This window comes from Aotus nancymaae, unplaced genomic scaffold (assembly GCF_030222135.1).
Source record: "Aotus nancymaae isolate 86718 unplaced genomic scaffold, 86718_ANA_hifiasm-v0.15.2.pri h1tg000003l, whole genome shotgun sequence".
Classification (NCBI taxonomy): domain Eukaryota; kingdom Metazoa; phylum Chordata; class Mammalia; order Primates; family Aotidae; genus Aotus; species Aotus nancymaae.
The window spans coordinates 31508725-31528372 of NW_026988414.1; the positions used below are offsets into that span (position 1 = coordinate 31508725).

Sequence of the window (19648 nt, forward strand, 5' to 3'; positions counted from 1 at the left end):
CATTTCAACTTTTTAAATTTTATCTGATTTGATTTTTATTTATTTAATTATTTAGAGACAGGGTCTTGCTCTGTCACCTAGGATGGAGTACAGTGATGTAAACTTGGTTTACTGCAGCCTCAACCTCACAGGTTCAAATGATCCTCCCACCTGAGCCCCACAAGTAGCTGGGACTGCAGCTAATTTTTTTATTTTTTGTAGAGATGGGGGTCTCGCTATGTTGCCCAGGCTGAGATTTCAGCTTTTTTAGGAAAAGTAATACTCATTAAGAAAAAAATTTTAAACAGTGAAAAGTAAAAAAAAAATCCATATATATTTCCCAAATTTGAACCCTAGGATTATAGGTGCCTGCCACCACGCCTTGCTAATAGAGACAAGGTTTCACCATCTTGGCCAGGCTGGTCTTGAACTCCTGACCTCGTGATCCACCCAGCTTGGACTCCCAAAGTGTTGAGATTACAGGTGTGAGCCACTACACCTGGCTAAGATTTCTTTATTATCTTTCCATTGCATAGTTCCACTAATCAACTAGCAGACATCACATAAAACATTTATTCTTCAAGGAAATTTTACTTCTCACCTTCTGAGCTGCAAGATGGAGGGCTGTTCTCTGGCTATGATCAGTTTTATTCACATCTGCTCCTGCCTTCAGGAGAGCATCTGCACAATCCAATCTGTCAGCCAACACGCAATACATAAGTGGTGTTCTCCCAAATTGATCTTCTTTGTCTTTAAGAGCAGAGTTTCCTATGAGGATAAGAAACAGATAATGATATTTGATGACTGTTATTACTAATATAAGTAGGAATGATATTTACTGTTTATTATCAAGTATTGTGCTAAATGCATTAAATATATCATCTCATTTTTACTTGTCCTATGAAGTAGATATTACCATTGTCATATTATAGGAAACTGAGGCTCAAAGAAGTAGCCAGTCTATGTTCACACTGAAAGTAGGTGGAATTAGAACTCAATCATCTTATGCTGAACTAACATTTTGAGATTCAGAGCTACTTATGTTCCTCCCTCCCTCACTCTTGTCTTTTGAAACAAATATTTAATTAGTGCCAATTGTACACTACGTATTGTGGTATGTTTTATGAATGACATAAAAATGAATCACAGGCTGGGTGTGGTTGCTCATGCCTGTAATCCCAGCACTTTGGGAGGTTGAGGTGGGCAGATCACCTGAGGTCAGGAGTTTGAGACCAGCCTGACAAACACGATGAAATCCCGTCTCTACTAAAAATACAAAAATTAGCCGGGTATGGTGGTGGGTACTTGTAAATCCAGCTACTCAGGAGACGGAGGCAGGAGAATCCCTTGAACCTGGGAGGCGGAGGTTGCAGTGAACCAAGATCATACCATTGTACTCCAGCCTGGACAAGAGCAAAAACTCCACCTCAAAAACAAAACAAAACAAATCACAGCTGATTTTCCTTTCTAGACAAGATGACAAGATAGAGCAAGTTCATAGTATCGTCATCCTCCTGCTAATCACAACTGAAATCCCCAAGGCAAAAGACAAAATAAATGGCAGGTGGAGAAGGGAAGGCAACCTTGACTAGGAACTTTGGAACTTGAGAGACAACCTGGTGGTAAGTTCCCTGAAGAGTTTTTTGTTTGTTTGCTTGTTTTTACCTCCAATCTATAGTAAATTAGGGGCTAGAGTAGCCTATAAGCCAGAAACACCAAGGCGCACGGTTGCGGAATTTCTTGAGAAGCCTACTCTCTCTAGTAAAAAGACTGGGAGGCAGGTAGGTCTGCTGAGTGAACCATTTGGCTATGCTCTACTCAAAACACATACAACAAAAGAAACTGTACCTCTTTTCCCCACTGGGCATTACAGAAACTGTTGGGAGGAGCCCTGTCAAACTATCATGACTTGAATTAAGCAAAGGATAGCAACAAGGCAGTATTTTACCCCTTTCAAACTAGAGAGTAGAAGAGGATTATCAAGAGGATGAAGTTGGAGGAAGTAATTCTTTAAATTGGCATAATGTCAGGATGCTTTTGAGCAGCTCATGCGTGAAACTGGTCAGAATCAAGATAGCAAAAGCTCTAAGAATTAAACTATAGTTAGATTACTGCCTTTGTTCTAAATGAGCCTGAGTAGCCCAGAGGTGTGGCAAACCAGAAAAGCCCTGCAAGATCTCTGAAAACTAACTTGAAATTTGAACCATAAAATCAAAAGAGAATGTTCATTCTGAACTTTAACAGCTTGTCAGTTTACTAAAATAAGATATTTAAATAGGATCCAGAGTCTCATAATACAGAAAATGTCAAAGATACAATCCCAAATTACAAAACAACTGAAAAGCTGGGAAAATATTAATTTAAACAAGAAAAGACAATCAACAGGCACCAACACTGTGATGACACAGATGTATTAGAACTATATGACAAGAATTTTAAAGCAACTCTTATAAAAATGCTCTAACAATCAACTATGAACATTCATGAAACAAACAGAACATCAGGAATGAAAAAGGAACAGCAGAGGTCAGGTGCGGTGGCTCACGCTTGTAATCCCAGCACTTTGGGAGGTGGGCAGATCACGAATTCAGGAGTTTAAGACTAGCCTGGCCAATATGGTGAAACCCTGTGTCTACTAAAAATACAAAAATTAGCTGTGCATGGTGGTGGGTGCCTGTAATCCCAACTACTGGGGAGGCTGAGGCAGGAGAATGGCTTGAACCTGGGAGGTGGAGGTTGCAGTGAGCCACGATAGCTTGGGTATTAGAGCCAGACTTCATCTGGAAAAAAAAAGGAAAGAAAAAGAGCAGCAGAATGTAAATAACTGAAAAAAAAAAGTCTGTTTTTATCCTCTTCAGTTTTTTGTTTTTATTTTAATGCGGGTCTTACTGTGCTGTCCAGGCTAGTCTTGAACTCCTGGTCTCAAGCAATCCTCCTTGACTCAGACTCCTGAGTAGCTGGGACTACAAGTCACATCCAGCTTAACCTCTTTAGTTTTTAGAATTATGTTTTGATGATTGAGAGCAAAAATAGCCTTGTTGTATGATGTGGTTCTCAGTTTATGTAGAGGTGATTTTTAAGATAACTATATCAAAAAGAAGGGTAAAGGGACCTAAGTAGTGATAAGGCTTCTGTATCGCACTCAAAGTGGAAAATACAGACTGTAATAAAATGAGTATATATATTCTAATACCTAGATCACACACACACACACACACACACACACAGGCAGAAACAAACAAAAAACCTCTAACAAAAACAAACTATACAAAGAGATTTATTTAAGAACACAATATAGGCCCAACATGGGCCTATTTATTTAAAAACACAACATAGGCCCAGCATGGGCCTATAATCCCAACATTTTGGGAGGTCAAGGTAGGCAGATCACTTGAGGCCTGGAGTTCCAGACCAGGCTTGCCAACATGGCAAAAACTTGTTTCTACTAAAAATACAAAAATTAGCCGGGTGTGGTGGTGGCGCATGCTTGTAATACCAGCTACTTGGGAGGCTGAGGCATGAGAATCACTTGAACCCAGGAGGCAGAGGTTACGTTGAGTTGAGATCGCACCACTGTACTGTAACCTTGGCGACAGAACAAAAACCACAATATAAAATATCACTTCACATACACTAGGATAGTTATAATAAAAAAATACATATAATAACAAGTATTGATGAGAATATTGAGAAATCAAAACCCTCATGTACTACTGGTAGGAATCTGAAATGATGCAGTCACTTTGGAAAATATTCTGGCAGTTCCACAAAACATTAAGTAACCATTTGACCCAGCAATTCTACTCCCAAGTATGTACCCAAGAGAAATGAAGACATATGTTCACACAAAACTGATACACAAATATCTAAATGTCCATAAGCTGTTTATTAGCTGATGAATGGTTAAACAAAATGTTGTGTATTTCTACACTGGAATATTATGCAGCACAAAGAATGAAGGTCTAATAGATGCTCAATATCATGAACCTTGAAAACATTATGCTAAGTGAAAGAAGGCAGTCAAAAAATACCACATGTTGCATAATTACATTTATGTGAAATATCTGGCACTAGCATATCTATAGAGACAGAAAGTAGATGATAGTTGCCTAGGACTGGGGGTGGGGCACAAATTTGAGGAGTAACAGCTAAAGGGTGAAGGGCTTCTTTGTGGGGTTAAGAAATCATTCTAATATCAACTGTGGTTATGTTTGCCCAACACTGAATATACAAAACCACTCAATTGTACACTTCAAATTTTGAATTGTATGGTATGTGAATTATATCTTAATAAAGCATTACAAAAAGCTCTACTATATATAAATTAAAATGGAATACTAAAAATAGTCAAGAAATGGAAAGGAGGACAGGAATAAAAAACAGAAGGAACATGCAGTGTTCAACACAATAAATTGGAAATCTTTGATCTTAACATTCATAATTACGTTAAATGTAAATGGTATAAACACACCAATAAAAAGGCTGAGATAAAAAAGAAGGCTCGATTATATGCTATTTATAAGAAACTCACTTAAAACACAATAACATAGGTGGTTAAAAGTAAAAGAATGAGCAAAACTATAATAAATACTAATGAAAAGAAAGCTTGAGTTAAGTATATTAATATCTAATAAGGTAAACTTTAAAGACAGGACAATTACCAGAAACAAATAGAGATATTATATAACAATAAAAGGGTCAATTCAACAAGAATATATATAATTCCTAAATGTATATGTACTAAATCACAGAGCTTCACAATACAGGCAGTAAAAACTGATAGAACAGAAAGAAACACTTGAAAACACAATTATAATTGGTAACTTCAACACTCTTCTCTCAATAATTGTAGAACCACTAAAATGAAAATCAGCAAGGACACAGAAGAACTGAACACTGAGAAAAAGCAACAGGATATAACTGATATTTATTGAACACTTCATCTAATGACAGCCAGAAATACAGTTTTTCAAAACACCCATGGGACCCTCACCAAAATACTCAATATACTGCATCATAAATGAATATTAACAGATTAAAAACTGAAGTCATACAAAGTATGTTATTTGATGACAATGTAATTAAACTAGAAATCAATGACAGAATGATAACAGGAAACAGTGAAATATTTAAGATAATCCATTGGTTAAAGAGAGAATCTCAAGGGAAATTAAAAAGTATAATTAAATGAATAAAAACATTATTTTAAGGTTCTTGCACCACCCATGAAGGAAGCTTAGAAGGAAATATATAGTAATGAATGCTTTTAATTAGAATAGAAGAATAGTTTCAAATCAATTATCTATGCCTCTACTGTAGAACACTAAAACAGAAGAGCAAATTTAACCCAAAACAAGCAGAAGGAAGTACATAAGAAAAATAAGAGCAGAGAGCAATTACATTAAAGTCAGAAAAAAATTGAGAAAATCAATGAAGCTAAAAGTTGGTTCTTGGAAAATAAAATTAATAAATCTCTAATCAGATTGATCATTAAAAACAGAGGAGACACAAATTCCCAGTATCAAGAATGGCAGGGGGTCATCACTACAAAGACTGCAGATATTTAAAGGCAATAAGGGAATGTCATAAGCCATAAACTCACATTTAAGTGAAATGGATAAATTCCTTGAAAGATATAATCCCTCGAAGTCCACTTCAGATACAGATACTCTTAACAGTACTTGTGGTAGAATTCTGAGATGGCATCTAAAACTTCCAGCCCCTGGTATACATGCCCTATATGATCCCCTCCTCTTGACTGTGGGTAGAACTATGATGTCACTCCCATGATTAGATTTTCTTATGTGGCAAATGTGAAGGGTTTTACAGATGTAATTAGGTCCCTTAATCTTTTAACTTCAAATTAATCATAAGAGAGATTAGTTTGGGTTGCTTTGACCTAATCAGGTGAGCCTTTCAAAAAGAGTGTCGAGGTCAGAGGAAGAAACTGGAGAGATCTGAAGCAGCAGAGATACTTTCCTGCTGGCCTTGAAGAAGCAAACTGCCATGAGTTTTAAAATTGTACCAAAAAAAAAGAAAAGAAAAGAAAAGAAAAACCTGTAGTCAGCTCATTCACCACTATTGGTTGGAGTTAAGGTTTTCAGGTTCTTTCTGGGCTATATAGTTCTTTCCAGGGTACCTTGTAGCAATCTGAGAGTTCAGCATCACATTCTGCCAGGACCAAAGATCCGGGAGGAGCTTAGAGCTATGACTAGACCATTGACTGGTCCATCAACAAATGTGCACCTTGATCCCAGAGTCTTCACAAATGCTCACCAAATAAAGACTCCCAGGATGATTTAGAGGCCTCTCATAACCTCTGCTCCATAACGTTAATAAAGAACCTTGGTAACCTGATTCTCCACCCACATACCAAATTCCCTTACCCTCTACCAGAAGGTTCACCCCAACAACAAGATAGAAGAGCAAAGACCTTCCAGGACTTCAGAGATGGTTTTCCTTATAGGAAGAGAGGAGTGAGGACACTGTCATCTGCGTTGAAAGAATGGTAAAACTGAGATACAAATACTGGGCCAAAGAGTGTTCAGAATGAATCAAGAATTGAACCATTCAAATGTGGGTGCAGTTTCCACATGTATCACAGATGGGATCCTTCTGAGAATGCTGGAATAGGAAATTATGACAATCAGCTGGTTTAGTCATAAACCTTTTCTTGTACTTTTCTTTCTTGCTGGTAATTTTATGCAGTAGTATATGCTACGATAGACTGTATACCAATAATTTCAATAGCCTATGATGAGTGATGTCTTTTTCTTCTTGTATCTTTTCCTTCCTACCTTGATAGCAGTAATTTATAAGGAATCTATATAAGTTTGAATGTATTTTAATAGCTTGAATACACTTTAGCTCCACTTTTTGGTTTGATCCCAAAGCAGCACCAGTAAGTCTGAAGTATTCTCCCATGTTTTATTTTAATTAATTAATTAATTAATTTTTTGAGACAGGGTTTCACTCCTGTTGCCCAGGCTGGAGTGCAATGGGATGATCTCGGCTCATTGCAAACTCCGCTTCCTGGGCTCAAGCAATTGTTGTCTTAGCCTCCCAAGTAGCTAGGACTACAGGCGCATGCATTGCATCAGCTAATTTTTGCATTTTTTGCAGAGACAGGGTTTTGTCATGTTGTCCAGGCTGGTCTCAGACTCTTGAGCTCAAGTGATCCACCTGCCTCGGCCTCCCAAAGTGCTGGGATTATAGGCATGAGCCACCACACAGGCCTCCCATATGTTTTAGAATCATAAGTCAGTGAGATGAAACCCAACATCTAGAATTTGAAGCAAGGTAACTTGTGGGGAAAGAATGAAAAGAAAACATTGAGTAGTTTGACTACAGCATAATAACACACTATTTTTTCAATTTTCAGTAACAAATAAATATGCGTATAGATAAACAATAAAGTTGACACATTTGATTAACTTAAAAAAAAAAAAAGAAAGAAAATGAATTTTGCCAATGTGCAGTGGGGAGAGAATCCTAAATCTCAGATGAGACCTTAGCCCTTGCTGATGCCTTGATTGCAGTTTAGTGACACCATGAGCAAAAGCCTCAGCTTGAGCAGTGTCTAGACTCCTGACATACAGAAACTGTAAAGTAATAAATGTTTGTTGTTTGTAAGCTAAGTTTGTGTCAATTTGTTACACAGCAATAAAAACCTAATATAGTACTATATTTATTAAAAAATTAAATTCATAGTTAATCTTGACTATAAAGTACTACTAAGAATAATTTCTTAAAATCTTCCCAGAGCAATCTTTGTAGAAATGAATGTGCAGTTTTAAAATTATTATGGAAAGGCAAAAGAAGTAGAAAACTAAGTTTTTGAAAAAAAAAAACAACAAAACAAAGTTGGTGAACTCACATTGTATGATATGAAGGCATATTGTAAACCCACAGTAATGAAGACAATGTGGTAGTGGCAAAGAAACAGAGTCATAGACCAAATAGAACAGATTTGAGAGTATGTAAATAGATGTATACAGATATGATAATTGACTCTGACAAAGATGCAAAGGCAAACCAATGTCTTTTAAATAAATGGTGCTGGAAAGGCCAGGCATGGTGGCTCATGCCTGTAATCTCAGCACTTTAGGAGGCCAAGGTGGGCAGTTCACTTGAGGCCAGGAATTTGGACCAGCCTAGCCAACATGGTGAAACCCCATCTCTACTAAAAATACAAAATTTAGCTAGGCATGGTGGCAGGCAGCTTTAATCCCAGCTACTCGGGAGGCTGAGGCAGGAGAATATATATAAAAATTTTAGAAACAATTGAAGGTGAAAACCTTTGTGATTTTGTGTTAGGCAAAGATTTCTTAGATATGATACAAAATAATTCCAAATAAAAAAATGTGCTTGAAAACACAATTAAGAATTTTTTTAAAAAAACCACAAATTGGGAGTAAATATTTGCAAAACACATATTTGATAAGGCCTTTTTTTTTTTGAGATGGAGTCTCACTCTGTCATCAGGCTGGAGTGCAGTGGCACGATCTCGGTTCACTTCAACCTCCACCTCCCAGGTTCATGTGATTCTCCTGCCTCAGCCTCCCACATAGCAGGATTATAAGCATGTGCCATCACACCAGCTAATTTTTGTATTTTTAGTAGAGACGGGGTTTCACCATGTTGGCCAGCATGGTTTCCATCTCTTGACCTCATGATCCGCCTGCCTCGGCCTCCCAAAGTGCTGGGATTACAGGTGTGAGCCACTGCGCATGGCCCCGATAAGTCCTTTTATTCTGGGATAAATAAAAAAATTCTTAAAATAGAACAATAAAAAGATGGATAATGAGACTAAGGCTGGATGCAGTGGCTCACACCTGTAATCCCAGCACTTTGGGAGGTAGAGGCAGGTGGATCGCTTAAGCCCAGGAGTTTGAGACCAGCCTGGGCAACATGGCAAAACCCCATCTCTACTAAAAATACAAAAATTAGCCAGGTGCAGTGGCTGGACTCCTGCCTGTAATCCCATCTACTTGGGAGGCTGAGGCATGAGAATCACTTAAACCTGGGAGGTGGAGGTTGCAGTGAGCCGAGATTGTGCCACTGCTCTCCATCCAGCCTGGGTGACAGAGTATAAGCCTGTCTCAAAAAAAAAAAAAAAAAAAAAAAAAAAGGAAGAAAGAAAGAAAAAAGAAATTAAAAGGTTTTAATAGACATTTCACTAAATAAGCATATGAAAAGACTCAACATCATTTATACATAGGGAAACGTAAACTTAACCCATAACGCAATACCATCATACATCTATTATTAGAATGGCTAAAATGAAAACAGTCAAAAGCAAACCTCACAATACCAAATGCTATTAAGGATATAGAACATAGTTGGTAGAAATGCAAAAATGTTATAGTTACTATAAAAACTGTGGCCAAATAATGATGGCCTAATAATTTTTCACCTAAGTATTTACTAAGGAGAAATGAAAGCATGAAAGCTTAAGTTCATTTAAATAATTGTATGTGAATATTTACAGCAGCTTTATTCATAATTGCTAAACACTGATACATCCCAATTGTCCTTCAACTGGAAAATGAGAAAATAACCTGTAGTACATCCATACAATGGAATATAGCTCACTAATAAAAAAGGAATGATCTACCAATTAACTCAACAACATGGAAAAGTCTCAAATACCTTACGTCAAGTGAAAGAAATCCACTTCACCAGAAACGGTGGCTCACGCCCATAATCCCAGCACTTTGGGAGGCTGAAGGGGAGGATCCCTTGAAGCCTGGAGTTTGACACCAGCCTGGACAACATGGCAAAACCCACATCTCTACAAAAACACACACACACACACACACACACACACACACACACACGAACGACTCGGGAGGCTGAGGTGGGAGGATCACTTGAGCCTAGCAGGTTGAGGCTGCAGGGAGCCATGACTGCACCACTGCACTCCCAGCCTGGGAGACAGAGTGAGACTCTGTCTCAAAAAAAAAAAAAAAAAAAAAAGAAGTCTGTCTCAAAGGGAAATATAGCATGTGACACATTTGCATGGGACTGTATAAAAGTTAAAACTATAGAGACAGAAAACAGACCAGTGGTTACCACAGACTGGAATATGTGGAATGAGGAGAGAAACTGGCCATAAAAGGACACAGTTCTAACATTTTGGGGCATGATAGAACCGTTCTATAACTTGATGGTCATGGTGATTACACGATTATATATTTGTCAAAATTAAATAACTGTATACTAACAAGGGTGAAATTTACTGTATTATACCTCAATACATTTTAGTTAAAAACAATAACTACAAAAGATGCCATGGCTCCAGTCATGTACTGTAAGTGAAAACAAGGTTGCCACTTTTGTTACAGATAATCATTAAGTATTCATCTCTTACTAGCTGAGGGTAATTACATCTGGGTTGAACAAGAAAGCCAGTTACTTCTAAGGTATCTTCGCCTGAACTGTGCTAATGGAGGAAGTGAATTGACAAAAGAAAATGTTTTCTTTGGAAAATGGAAATGTGAATGGGTACAGTTAGATATGAGAAATAAGTTTTGGTATTTTATTGCACAGTAGAGTGACTATACTTAATATCATATTGTATATTTAAAAATAGCTAGAATTTTTAATGCTTTCACTATAAAGAAATGATAAATGTTTGAGGTAATGCATATGCTAAATACCATAATTTGATCATCACACAACGTATACATGTATTGTAACATCACACTCTACTCCCGTAAACAAATACAATCATTATGCATCAATTAAAACTAAAAAAAAAAAAAAAAGACACCAGATAAATGCCTGGGTTGTTTTGGGCATGAAAATAAGCTATTGTTTTAGTTTGAAATACTTCAACATATATTTTAATCTTGGACATACTGGGATCCAGAAAGACTTCCTAGCTTCTCAGCAATTTACTTTGCTAATCCATGCTTCCATGTATACTGGTAAAAACCAAGAAAGGTCATTGGTCTGGAAATTTGAAAGAGCTTTATAGATGTATTCAGGTTGTGATAACACCTAGAGAAGGCAGGTATTGTTTTTCAGTACCTTTGTTTTGAAGATATAGGCAAATTTTGCACTGTATTCAACACATCTGATAACAGAAGCCCCTATGCACAAGGTTCTGTGTGGTACAACAGTATATTCTTTCCACTAGAGCCTCCAATATCTAATCTAGAAGATTCCAAAGATTCTATCACTGTATTTATAGATAAAGATTTATTGAAACCCAAACTCATTAACAGAACTAAAATATAGTACAAGAGCACATTCCTTTTATTGGTTTGAGTCCTTCTGGAGCCAAAATGATACTTACAGAGAATATGCCATAATAAGGCTAGTCTCCAGTTGTCTTTCATGATTAAAGGTCAGTCTCTACTGGCATCTTGTTAGGCTAAGCAAAGATAGTAGTAGCTAGTATTAGTAAGATAGCAGTAATTAATTTATCCTTTCTGCCTAGGGAGACACTCATCCTTGGAAGCTTTATTAAGGGAAAAGATTAGGAACTGAGGTCACAAGAGTAACTGCTGAATAACCAAGGTCATTTTACATTCTGGGATAATCCTAATTCGAGCTTGTCCAACCCATGGCCTGTGAGCCACATGTGACCCAGGAAGGCTTTGAATGCTGCCCAACACAAATTTGTAAATTTTCTTAAACCATTTTGAGCTTTTCTTGAGTTTTTTTTTTTTTTTTTTTCCTCATCGGCTATTGTTAATGTTACTGTATTTTACGTGTGGCCCAAGATACTTGATTTTCCAATTCTCAGGGAAGCAAAAAGCTTGAACGCCCCTGTCCTAAGTGATTAGGCTCCTCAGGGCCAAAGTAGAGTCAGCATCATGGGGTTAATAGGTAACTCACCTTCTAGGACATAGAACTTTAGGCCAATCCTGTCCTCTTCCTAAGTCTTATATAAGATACAGGGAAACTTCAAGCCTTCTCTTTGTTCCCTGACATACCTTGTTTCTATGTAACTGGTATATGTATTTCCCAGAAGAGAAGACATTATTGGGTTATGTCACCGCAATCCAATATGTTGTGCCTATAAGGCCAAATTTGTCTATTTGAGGAAATTGAAAGTATATATCCCCTGGCCAGGCATGGTGGCTCATTCCTGTAATTCCAGCACTTTGGGAGGCTGAGGTGGGTGGATCACTTGAAGTCAGGAGTTTGAGATCAGCCTGGCCAACATGGCAAAACCCTGTCCCTACCAATTATACAAAAATTACCTGAGTGTGGTGGCACATGCCTGTAGTCCCAGCTACCTGGGAGAAAGGCTGAGGCAGGAGAATCACTTGAACCTGGGAGGTGGAGGTTTCAGTGAACTGGTATCACGCCACTGCACTCCAGCCTGGGTGACAAAGTGAGACTCTGTCTCAAAAAAAAAAAGTATATATCCCCAAAATGATTAGAAAAAGCAGCACTCAGCCTCACTTAGGTCCTATCTTAAGTAGCTCTAGGGGGACAGCGGCTTCATGGCTAGTTTCTGAATAATGAAGGTACCATTAGGTTCTGGGCTTCCTGGCTGAAAGACAGTAAGTGAGCAAGGTCTGTGCCTTTATCTATCCATCCTACTTTTTTCCTTAGTTTTCTCACTTCTAACATTCAGCTAATACCTGTCCAATCTACACCATAACTTTTTTTGATGATCCAATAAAAACAATGTATTGTTTGGAAATATTTGCTAATTGCAACATGTTATACAAATGTAGAGCTTATGATGTAACTAATATTCACTAGACGACAGTGTATTTAAATTTGCATTCCTGTCAGGAACAGTTAATATAGAAGGCAGCTGGCTACTGTGCTGTGTTGTGCTAATTATTCTGGCAACTGTGGAGATGGCCTCTAATCCATGACCAATTGGTGCTTGCTCAAGTGGGGCTGGCATTCTGCATGTGCTCTGTCTCAACACAGCCCAGAAAGCTGAGCTGGAAGCATGACTGGAAAGCCACTGCTCTATTGCATTCAGTTATTTTAGGGTTTGTTGAAGCATAAGAGTCTGTATGGTTAATGGGCTGGTATGTGCAGAAACTAGAGTTCCAACTCTAGCAGTTAGAGGAAATGACTGTCACTTGCAGTGAGTTGTGCTAGTCTGCACAATAGCTTCAGCAACACAATGTCCAATACAAGTAACAAAAGCAGTCTCTACCTATATTTTATTTGCTTGTTCTAAAATGTTGTATTTGCATGGTATCCAAGATGTATTTATTTCATCTGATTTCACCCACTTCTTTTTTTCTTTTTTTTTTTTTGAGACGGAGTCTAGCTATGTCGCCCAGGCTGGAGTGCAGTGGCACGATCTCGGCTCACTGCAACCTCTGCCTCCCCGGTTCAAGCATTTCTCTTGCCTCAGCCTCCTGAGTAGCTGGGATTACAGGTGCACACTGCCACGCCCAGCTAATTTTTTTGTATTTCTTTAGTAGAGACAGGGTTTCACTGTGTTGCCCAAGCTGGTTGCGAACTCCTGAGCTCAGGCAATCCGCCCACCTTGGCCTCCCAAAATGCTGGGATTACAGGTGTGAGCCACCATGCCCGGACCCACTTTTTACTTACATATTTTGTACTGTTACAATCTTGGGAAGGCATTTTGCTGTCCTTAAAAAACATTTGCTTATTGTTATAGAGCGACAACATGGGAACCATGGAAAGAACATAGGATTCGTTATCAAATAACTTGGTTTGAGGCTCAACTTTGTCAATTATTAACTGTGCAACTAAATTTCTCAACTTCTGAGTCTCAGTGTCCTAACATATAAAATGAGAATAGTAACATGAGACATATTGTATTTTGAGAGCACTTGAGATTTTACAAAATATTTTTATAACATAATTTGTGCAGGTATCTTACAATATCATTTTCACTCACTGCTATTTCAAAATGATCATATTATTAGACCTGCCCATATACTTTGCTATTTAATATGTTCATAAAAAATTATGGCAGAATATCGCTATGTTTCAATTTTAAAATTTTGATATTTCAATAAAACCAGTTTCCTCTGTAATCCTCTATATTGCATTTCAGCTCTTAAAAATATTTTTTTTTTCCTGAAGAGTCCAGAGGCTTACCAGATTGCCAAAAGGGCCCATAGCACAAAAAGGTTAAGAAAAATCTCATCTAGATAATCACTCATTTCATCATTCAAGGTTCAGACCTAATCAGTTCTTTCTTATCTTTCTCATGCCTATTTATTCATACATATGAAACTGCATGTGTGTGCAAAAATATCTACCTATACATTGAGGTCCCATAGTTTAGTAGTTAAAAGGATGGACTCTGAAGTCAGACTTCTTGAGTTCAATCTCAGTTCTGCCACTTCTTAGACAAGTTACTTAACCCTCTCTGCATCTCAGTTTTCTTACTTATAAAATGAGGGTAATACTAATACCTCAAACTCTTCATATTATTTTACTGTTAAATAAGTTAATGAGTTGCCAAACAATACAGTGGCTGGCACATAAAACATAACTTTATAAATGTTAGCTAATTTTATTACTATTATTGGTATGGATGCATAAACATGTAAGTGTATTTATAAACACATTTGTATATAAGCAAGTTTTTTTTTTTTGAGATGGAGTCTTGCTCTGTTGCTAGGCTGGAGTGCAGTGGTACGATCTTGCCAGGCTGGAGTGCAGTGGCACGATCTCGGTTCACCACAACCTCCGCCTCCCAGGTCAAGTGATTCTCCTGCCTCAGCCTCCCGAGAAACTGGGACTACAGGCACGTGCCACCACGTCCAGCAATTTTTTTTTTTTTTTTAGTAGATACGGGGTTTCACCATGTTGAGCAGGATGGTCTCGATCTCTTGACCTCATGATCTGCCCACTTCGGCCTCCCAAAGTGCTGGGATTACAGGCGTGAGCCATGGTGCCTGGCCTATAAGCAAGCATTTAAAAAACATTTAATGACCCCAACATTTAAAGGTAGGGATTGAGGTAAAGGAAGAAGTAACCTGAAATAGTACCTCTACTCTGTCATTTATGAGGCTCCCTTCCATATTTAAATACTGTGTCAGAAGATGTTAAAAACAAGTAGAGGAAATGATTTAGAGAGATTATGCTTGCTCAGAACATGAACAGTGAAACGAAAGTTGTAGTAGAATCAGAATGGTGCTTCCTGGTCACAATACCACTGCAAATGACCTCAAATATTATTGGCAATAATGACAATATTGATCATTACACACTGTGCATATTTACAATTATTTTGTTTGGTTTTCACAAAAAACCCCCATAATATTAATCTTTGTTGCATTTAGTGCTTTTTCATCTTGAGACATTTCTGAAACTATGAAAAACTTATGTTAGTCTAAGCTGATATAACAATAATAGTAATAGGATATTAACTTATTGTCTACTATGTGCCAAGTACCACGGTAGATATTTTACTGTCATCATTTCATTTAACTCTCAGGCAAGTGAAATATTATAATCTATAAAGATGAGGAAACTGAGTCTTAAAAATTAAATGGCTTAGCTAAGATAATACTACTAATAAATAATAGTTGGAATTTAAAATCCAGGTTTATCTGACTGTAAAGTCATACCTTTTTCTACCATACTATATTATATAGTATTAAAATGAATCTACTAAATTCTATTATCAATTACATTTCTAGTATTCATACAAATTGTTTGAGTTTGGTATTAAGAGAAAAAGCTAAATATCTATAAATGAGAACCATAGCATATAAAAATTTTACTATGTATGCTTATGCTTTCAATGCTCAGAAGTAAGCCCTCATACATCTGAATCTAGGAAGTGGTGAGTTATAGTAAAACATTAATCCACTGTATTAGGTTAAACACTAAGAACTGCTATTGAAATGATGTTTCATTCAGAAAAGCCTCTTCAGTCCTCCTCCAGGACAATGGGCAACATAGAAAGTGTTCGATTTAATTAGTTGTGTATGTAGAAAGAGACACTCATCTGTTTCCATGGAGTCAAACACATCACTGACATACTTCACCATGGAAACAGAGAGGGGAAAACAGAAAATGCTAAAGTGAATGAATTTACTGAGCAGTTGGTGAACAAAGATTCAAGAAAAGAAAATTCATCTGTAGTACTATGTCACTAGTTTAGGAAAGAGAAATAGCATATATTTAGAGATCATCAAACATGTGCTACATAAAGAGATGTTTAAAATACAGTGAAATTATGACCTGGCATTCATATGCATAGAAAAAAATACATTGAAATGTAAGATGAAACAGTTATTATTTTCATACAAATATACAAATGCTGGAAAATACTCAAGAGCAAAGGTATTACTGTCTGTGCACAGAAAACATAATGGCACAATTCTGTAAAGATGAGGAGAGGTACCCTCAGTCAGTAATTAATAAGAAATTCCTCAGACAAGATAATAGAAAACAGAAAAACAATTTATAAGTAAGTTTATTAGCTATATACTGGTTTCATATCATGATTGCTTTTAAAGGATATTCTCTTTGGGGCTTTTCAAGGTTTCAAATTTCATCAATAACACATTAATTAATCTGTATGACTGAGCCATATAAATATAAGGGTTTTTAATTTATGACAATACTGCACTTTTTTCTTTAAATGTTATATTTTCAATTAATATAACAATTAATATTTTTAATATATATTATAATATTTATTATATATTATATATTTATATAACAAATATATAAATACTAAATATAAATATATTTTAATTAATATTTATTTTAATTAATATTTTTAATTAAAGCAATAAATAATTCATTTTACATGGTACTTTTTCTTGATATATTCTGACTTAAATTTTTTTTTCTCTTGGAATTCAGTCTTAACCTGTTCCTCGATTCAGTTTAATTCAACTCAATTCATTTTTAGTTCTGACCCTCAAGATGATTACAGACTATTTGGGAGAAAAGATACTTAAAGAATGATTATAATATTTATTCATTCCTTCAACAAATATATTTCTTATGTGCCTACTATGTGCCAAGTATTGTGCTGAATTTTGTGGATTTAGTGATGAATTAAACAGACCCAGTCTACTTTCATAGAGGCCATTAACTTATGGAGGAGAGAGATGTTAAAATAACCATACACATAAATATACAGTGATAATCTGAAACAAGTTCTATGAAGAAACACTACAGAGGGCCAAGAGGGAATAATACAATGAAAAAATTTAATTGAGGCTGGATGGTTAGCAGGCCTTTTTGACGAAGTGACCTTAAAACTGAAACCTAAAGGATGACTAAGAGTTAGTCAGACAGAGAATGGGGAAAACAGCCTTTCAGGTGAAAACCCTGAGATGAAAAAGGGCTAGGCAGGTGTGAGACACTGAAAGAAAGCAAGTTTTTCTTGTAAGAGAGTGGTAAAACACGAGGATGGACAGGTAAAGAGATACAAGTAACCTGCTAAATTTTATTCCAAGTATAATGGGAAACAATGAAAAAGAGCAGGAAAATGACAAAAATATAATATATACACATTTTTTAGTTCAAGTGAACATGGAAAATTTAGCAAAAAGTTAAAAATGGCAAAATTAAAGTGTTTAAGGATGTATATGTAGGTGGTAAAACTACAATGTAATGATTACTATAAAAGTCAAGATAGCCAATTACTCTAGTGGGGAGAGAAGGATACATTAGGGGCTTCTGGGGTTACTGACCATGTGCTGTTCCTTAACCTAGGTGGTTTAAGTGGATGTTTGCTTTATGTTTATTTGTTAAATTGTACATATAAGTTGAATGTAGTTCTCTATATGTATACTTCAAAATAAGAAAGTATGTTTTGTTTTAATAAAAGAGTGAATTAAGGTAAATAAGTGAGGAGAATGGGTACAGCTGGCCCAAGAATCTTGGTTTTGGTGACAGGCAGCAATACTTGCCCCTCATTCATTCTTTCATTCTTCTTTTTAGAAATTGAGCACTGTGACTTTTAGCTTGGTGTGATACCATCTAGAGAAAGACTTTTTCAGCTTCTTTTGTTCTAGGTGTGGCTCTGTGTCTAAGTCTAGTCTACCTCCTTAATGACAAATTGCCTTCCCTGTACTCTCTCTTCCCCTTCCTGCTGACTGGGCTATGACTATAATGAAAGTATCTGCCTTTGACCCAGAAATAGAAGCATCATGTTGAGAACGGAACAGCCAAGGCCCGGCAGCATACCTGAATGGTTTTGTGAAACGAAGGTATCTATCTAACCTAGACTGCCCACATACCTGTGTACTATTACACTGCTAGGTTCAACTGCTTAGCAGTTGCCAGGAAGATAGGTTTGATCTATCCAGAGTTGGGATTGCAATATTATGAGATTAAAATATACTTCTATCTTATTCAAGTCATAGACATAAATATAGTTCTATCTAAACAGCCATAGTGCAGTTTAGCCTGTGCACTATGCAGTCGTGAGGGAAAGTTGAGAATGGCAATACTTAGAGGGAGATGAAGAAACAGAGATGGGATTTTTAAATAATGGAAACAAGCACATTTAAGTGCTGATGGAAATAATTTAGCATAGAAGAAAGGTTGAAGATATAGTAATCAAAGAGAAAAACAAAAGAAGCAATGTCCCTGAGAAGACAGGAGGAGATAAAATACAGAGCACGTGTGGAAGAACTGGCCTTTAACAGAAAGACGGATCTTTGCTCTGTTTTAGCAGGTAGACAGAGAAGATGGGTACAGCTAGAGGTAGATCTGTAGATGTCATGCTAAGATGAGGGAGTTCCTACTTACTGTATTCATTTCCTCTAGGAAGCCTCCTGCATTAAAGAGAATGAAAGGAGGGGGAACTGGCAGTCAGAAGATCAGTAGAGTGAGAGGTATGAAACATTCATCATGGATAAAATGTGTATGATGAGTGCCTATTTGAAGTGGGTAATCATGAATTTGGGATGCTAGCAATCTTTCAGCTGGATTCAACTGCTTAGCAAGGGTTTGGTACATCCAGAGTCGGGATTGCAACAGTCAAGTCCAACAGAAGGTAAAAAAAAAAAAAAAAAAGGCGGGGGGAATTTTTCCAAGAGAAGGATTTTAATAACAGACAAAGAATCAGGGCTAAGTAGTGAAGAAGGAAAAGACAGAAGAAAAATTGATGGTCAAAACTAGAGAAGATAGTGGATTCGAGGTCTCAGTGAGCATGAAAACTATTGTTTGTCATCGGTAAGTGAGCTGAAAGAGTTTTTGTTGAATGGTAGAATGTTTGAGTGATTTGGAGGTGGGGGAAAATGTCAAGTTCCAGTGAATTGAACAGCTGAGGTAAATCAAGGATAAGCAGAGGAAGAGACAAGCAAATAGACAGCTGAGGTAAATCAAGGATAAGCAGAGGGAGAGAAATCTTCACAGAGTATGTGATAAAATACTTTTGTCTTTAACGATGAGTAGGAGTTTGTTTACCACGGAGGAAGGTAACAGAGTAGCAGATAGAAAAGAGGTGGGGGAACAGAACATATGGAGAAAGGGAAACAAAATTCATAGCTTACTGGGAAATAGAAGTAACCTCTAACCTAGCCAGAGGTTACCGTACACCAGCAGAAGTTCCTGGAGAAACTGCAAATGGAGGGTAAAAACAAAGACGGAAGAAACAGCTATGAAAGGTCAAGTAATTTGGACTTCATTTTGTAGCCCAAGGTGTCAGTCATGATCCCCAGACACTGGTGTGAATAAAGACTACAAAAAAAAATTTTTATTTTATTCTCCTTGGGATTTAGGACTT

At 36.9% G+C, this 19648-nt stretch overlaps 1 protein-coding gene across 2 annotated transcripts in view; it reads right to left on the reverse strand.

The window, feature by feature from the left end:
* The window catches only part of INVS (inversin), a 188056-nt gene that overhangs the window by 162803 nt on the left and 5605 nt on the right, over positions 1-19648 (reverse strand). For both annotated transcript variants that reach the window (XM_012437549.2, XM_021674241.2), the window contains exon 3: positions 581-747. In XM_012437549.2, the coding sequence (XP_012292972.2) occupies positions 581-747 (167 nt within the window). The remainder of the gene's footprint in view (positions 1-580; positions 748-19648) is intronic.